The sequence below is a fragment of the Morchella importuna genome (genome assembly GCF_003444635.1).
Source record: "Morchella importuna strain M04M26 chromosome Unknown Morimp01GS061, whole genome shotgun sequence".
NCBI classification, from domain to species: Eukaryota; Fungi; Ascomycota; class Pezizomycetes; order Pezizales; family Morchellaceae; genus Morchella; species Morchella importuna.
Genome location: NW_025763458.1, coordinates 174,996 through 180,995, shown reverse-complemented (window position 1 = coordinate 180,995; position 6,000 = coordinate 174,996). Strand labels below are relative to the sequence as shown.

Sequence of the window (6,000 nt, the reverse complement as noted above, 5' to 3'; positions counted from 1 at the left end):
TTCAACCTGTTGAAAAGCAAATCAACGTTCAGTTAATGTTGTTGGTGATGGTGTATGTAAATGTATGATCGACTGTATTCATTAATGTAAAACGTTTTGAGAAAGTCATCGGATATACCGTTGGTTAAAGCATCAGTAAAGTCGTTGCTGTTATTGAGGGAAAGGTTAATGTGTTGTTGATATCATCGGCAATTGCATCAGGATACTCGTAGATGGCCGAATTGTTTGGGGGATAAAGTATCGGTAATGTTGTCGGTATAATAGTCAGTAAAGATGTTGATGGTTTGTGGTAATGGCAATATCGTATACCAACTCGTAGGTAAATTCGTAGACATATTCGTTGCACCGACGCACAATGCAGATGTAGAAGTGCATGGAATAACGTCAACAGTTTGAATGATAGGTGAAGTCTACCGGGAAATGTATCAACAAAGTCGTTGCATCAGCAAACCTGTAGCCTTCGCCAGACGCCCGGGGCGCTCAGGGCGCTCAGGGCGCTCGGTAGGTAAACTACCTCTCCAGAGATACCGCCAGTGCTCCTGGCGAGGTCTGGCGCACATTATTCCGCCCCAGCGCACACTAGTCCGCACAACGGGCCCCGACACTAAATAATAGCGCCCGGTGTAACTAGGACGTCACTCTACCCGCTAGAGAACGCCAGTTGCACGGTTGGATATCCTGACTGCTCCTGGAGCACTCTTCACTGCTCCAGCGGGCTCTGGGGATAGAATGATTGCCCTGACTCCCCCTGACGTTGCCGGATGGGGTGCTTTGAAATCTGGCTCATGCCCGACGTACCGATTCCTACATGTCGGCGCCCCGTTCTCTCTAGGCATACACCTCTCCGCCGTTCCGGCCTCTGGTATTCACAATTCCCCCATGAGATTACAAAAACATCACTCGCACGACGATCTCTACTGTCTCCAGAGCACTCGCGACTGCACTTTGAGAATTGGTGTATTCAACACCGTGATCCTCCGCCTAATACTAAATACAATACGCCATTTAACACCCTAACTAACCCTAATACAATATACGAATCAGAAGAAATCCCCCACTATCTCCCTTAGCACTCGTGATTGTTCTACACATCCTCCTCCCCCCCCCCTTCGTAATCCCCCGCTACAGGTAATTCCGGCTCTTCTTCTTCCTCCTCCCCCTCCTCTTCGGTGTCAATGCCGCGAAGTCGGGCATTAATCACTTCGTCCTGGGCGCTGTCGGAATCAACCCGACCTCCTGGAGCACTCGTGGGTGTTCTCCGAGCATCTCGGAATGCGGCAAGATCCGCAGCCAGAGCTTCATCGTCCTCGCTAAAACCCTCCTCCGGTATAATCTCAATCGTTACCCCTTTTTTATCTCGTATCTATTAGGGTTAGCATTTAGAATACCACTCGCATTACCGGCATCTAGAAGTATCATACCTTTTCTCGAAGGTTATCTTTGATTACCTCCAAGGTTGCCTCCTGGTTCTGTTTACTTCTCCCCTTCCAAGTGTTGCTCATCCTGTTGAACGTTTCTACTCGTGTTTGGATGTCAGCTTGGCAATCCCGTATAGCCCTAGGAGCATCCGTCATTGCTCCCAAGGCACTCGCCATATCAATGAGGGCATCGGGCCATACTTACTCACAACACTCTCATTCTGCGACTGAAAATTATCAGGCTTCACGTAACTCCCTGTTGACCACGCCCGAATGCCGTGCCAGATCGCCGTCGATATCAGGCAAATAAGGGTAGGGGTTATCCGCTCTAGAAATTCGGGATCCCTAACCCCTCGCATTCTTACCCCATCGAAGTATTTAAAATACAATATATCGATAATTTCCGGAGCCAGGAAGCGCAGTCGGTAGGTCTAGAATCTGTTACCGGCTATCCCGAGTGCTCTCTGGGCATCCACTGGCATCATACCTCGTAATGCTGTTGGGGGCTCAAGAAACGATCATTCTTCAAAAGGTATTCCACTTGAGCCGCCCTCGCCTCAGGCCCCACAAAATTTCCAAGCCCGTATATCGTAGAGTCCGCCAGGCGCCCTTTCACCTCGTGCATCAAGTGGGAACGGACACGGGAGTGCAGACTTCTGACCTATCATTCTCAATTATGCTTCCAGAGCACTCGTAATCCTTTTGGGGGCACTCACCTGTTTAATAACGACCTCATCAAGGTCTACTCTACACCCCACTCGGCGACTAGCAGTTGCCCACATGCTCACTACCAGTACCGAAAGTCTTGCTGCAGGTGGAAAGGGCTCATGTAGAAGAGTATGCTCCCCGATTAACACGCTACACTCCTTCTCAATCCTCTGAGCCTGCACTGACAGCACATTTGCACTCCTAGAGTTAGGGACCACAGACCTCTGAGTCAATTGGCTCGAAGGAATGTCGCCAGTGTTCTCAAAGACGTCGTGAGTGTCCTCCGGAATACTAACCTCGCTTCCCGGAATCAAAATACCCTCGCTTTCCGGCATCGGAGTACTCTCGTCCTCCTCCCTAGATGAGGGAAGGTACTCGATTTCGTAGACTCTTCGCGATCTACCTTGACCGTGAAGTTGGCTTGAAGGAATCTGACGACTGCTCACAGAGTTCTCGCCAATTACCTCGCTAGGCGGTGAAGAACGATATGTCCGGTAAGTGGAGGACGACTCCCCGTATCGAGAGCGCATCGAGGAAAAATCGATATGGCGCGTAGAAGAGGTATACTCATGAGCATAAACAGGTGCAGAGGGCCTAGACTGTGAGGGTGTTGGGGGTGCTCTCTGGGATGCCGGGAGTGCTCTCTGGGATGCATTCTGGCTGGGTGCTGAAGTGGGTGCTGCTCTCCCTTGACCTTGTTTACGTATTACTTTCGCGCCCGGTCGAGTTCCCCTCTGAATCGTTAGCCACTAATACTTACATGTTAAAAAGCATCAATGAGCGAGATAGAGTCGAACCTGTACCACGTCCACCGACACGTTGGAAGAAGCAATGACCTCCGCTACCGCGCCAGTCGGTTTCCTCCGAGCATTGCCCAGTGCTCTGGCAGTAGTCGGCTGAACTGTATGAGGTCTCTTTCCGACAGTCTGAGACTTCTGGGTGTAAGATGGGGGGGGGGCTTGAGGTTCATCCTCCGGTTCATCCTCATCCTCCTCAGAGCTCTCGTGGTCATTCTCCGGAGCATCATCATAGTCTGAGTGGCTAGTATCAACAGTTTCTTCCACCTCTGGCGCCTCAATTGCCTCAGGCTCCTCCTGCGCTTCAAAATTATCAGTATGGTCCTCGGGGAGATGAAATTCTACCCTCCTAGGACTGCTCCTCCCAGTGGGGGTTTCGGAGGAACGGAGAAGACCTTTCCGAGTTATTTGAGCGGCGGTGGTCGATTGACTACTCCGAGTGCGGGCTGGCAGTGGAGTCAATGTTCGGTAAGATATTTCAGACTCGTCAGTCAGTAAATCTTCATGTTCTTCAGGTCGTTTTGGGAGTCGTGGGCGCTTTGGGGCAAGAGGTGCTGAACCGGAGGAGCGCTTGGTGGGAGCCATTCTGATGACTGGCAGGAATATCCGCAGTGCTCTAGGAGCACTCGCGATATCTTCGATTAGAAATCAATTCTTGGCGAGAAAATTTGCGCCGCTAATCAAGAAAAATTTGCACCGCTAATCCTCTTACGGCAGGGATCATCCTATGTTACCACAATTTCTGCACTCAACCGCATCATTTATCATCACTCGTTTTACTGCACTTTCTGAAGCGGTACCGAGTGCTCTGAGAGCAATCTAGGAGTTTGATTCGACTTTGAAATAAAAGCAATGCAATTACTACCTGGAATAATCTAATCTAATCTAATCTAATCCTATCCGATATAACCCATCCATTGATATACTCTCGCAAGACAAAGGGAAATCCAAAACACCAAATCGTACCGCACCTCAATAGCTATCGCGAGTGCTCAGGGAGTAATCCTAACAACTATTAAAAGGTTAGTGACAATTCCGCAGGAAGGGAAGTTAGAGATTATACCAAAGGGAACTAATGATGCCCACCACCATCACCACCATCACCACCACCACCATCACCACCGCCTCCAGCTGGCCCACCACCACCATCACCACCGCCTCCAGCTGGCCCACCACCACCACCACCACCGCCTCCAGCTGGTCCTCCACCACCACCGCCGCCCGGAGGAGGAGGAGGTCCGCCCGGAGGCGGTGGAGGTCCTAGACCACCACCACCACCACCACCACCACCACCACCACCACCACCACCACCACCACCACCACCACCACCACCACCACCACCACCACCTCCACCACCACCACCTCCACCACCACCACCTCCACCACCTCCACCACCACCACCTCCACCACCACCACCACCACCTCCAGCACCAGCAGCCGCGAGTGCGTCAGCAGCTCTCTTGGCTGCTATCCCGGCAGGTGTCCAGATCGTCCCCTGTAAGAAGTTTGGGTCAGCAACCCCGACACCCAAAGGATACTTCCTAAGGTATTTGGGGTCTAAATCGTCGATAGCATCCTGCTGTCTATCGCGACGCCTAACAAGAGTCTGAATTAGCCTTTGATTACTGGCATCAGTTCTAGGCATATATACCCTCAGTCCTTTGGCATTTATCCGGTGCTTTCCCTCCTCGTAATCCGAATCCTCTGCAGGAATATCGATCATGCTATAATCATCTTCCTCAACGTGAGGGAAAGCCGGGTTCAACGGGGGGGATTCCGCACCACCCAGGTTAGCACCCGCGCCTGCTCTGTGGAGGACCGCCAATATCCTCCGAGGCCTGGCATTGCTGTTCTTCAACCAACCTTCGAGCTCCTCTGAATCGGTAATTTGTACCTCCACCGGCCGAACGGGAGGAACAGCTGCCGGGGGGACATTCTCAATTGCCCCCCAGATAGTCCTGACTGCTCTGCCGGGTGCGGTGTGCTTCAGGATCAAGTTGCATAGCTCGGGGAAAGTTATCTTGGTCAAAATTCCGATGAACGAAGGTTCGTTCAGGGGATCATTCCAGTCATAAGTAGGTGGTGGGACGAGCATAAAGAATGCCCCTAGAGCATCGGGGTCCACCACGGTAACCATTATGGAAGGTCGCACGAGTTCCGGAGGTACTGCACGCTCTTTCCCTTTGCGAGAGCGTCTTCCGGCTGCCTGACCACCGCCGTCATCATCATCATCACTATCACCGGCAGCCTCTTTGAACTGACGGTCTCCCTGTCCCCTTGATAACCTATCCTTCATACCAACATCTGCGATGAGCCACTGTAGAGCACTCGCCAGTGCTCTACGGGCATCGGAGTCACCCCCAATCCAAATTGGCAGAAAACCGTTGAGGGAGGGCAAGTTCATCAAGTAAAGGCATAGGGCATTGAACGCAGCCATACCGGACGTGCTTTTATTGACCCAACCCACATTTTGCATTTCCGCCTTTAGGCTGTTGCGGATGCTGGTGTACACTTTAGGTAGGTTGAGTAGACCTAAAGTCATCTTCGCTTTGCTTGCTTGAGTCATCTTGAATGCGGTCGAGCTCGGGGATGTCTCTTGAATACTCGGGGATGTCTCTTGAACACTCGGGGATGTCTCTTGGACAATCGGCGATGGCTCGGGTCTAATTCGTCTCTGTCGTACTGGTGAGGGGTGGTCTATTAGTTCGGACGGGCTTGCACTAGAAAATAACCGAGAGGGGCGTCGGGGCTTGAATGTAGGGGTCTCCGGTGCAAGAACCTTCGGTGGAGCACTGACGGGTGCTGGTGAGGGAGTAGTAGAGCCTGCTGGGCCTGTTGAGCGGCCTGTTGCTGGGCCTGTTGAGCGGACTGCACTAGACTTGGACCGAGTGAGAACTTGACTTGGGACTATGGTCTCCCGGGCAACGTTCTTTTGTGGAGCACTAGCGGGTGCTGGTGGGGTAGCACTAACCCTAAGTACGGTCGTCCGTACAAGGGCCTCTGGTGAAGCACTGCTGCGTGCTGAGGAAGCAGTGGAGACTGCTGCTAGTGGGCCTGTTGCTGGACCTGTTGCTGGG

General features: G+C 52.1%; 1 protein-coding gene across 1 annotated transcript; it reads right to left on the bottom strand.

The window, feature by feature from the left end:
• Nucleotides 1-3,995: 3,995 nt before the first annotated feature.
• Nucleotides 3,996-4,646, bottom strand: LAJ45_11269 (uncharacterized protein; the record flags this gene model as incomplete). Its single annotated transcript, XM_046120779.1, has 2 exons — nt 3,996-4,418; nt 4,575-4,646. The coding sequence occupies 2 exons, from the start codon at nt 4,644-4,646 to the stop codon at nt 3,996-3,998; spliced, it is 495 nt and encodes a 164-aa protein (XP_045966072.1).
• Nucleotides 4,647-6,000: the final 1,354 nt, after the last annotated feature.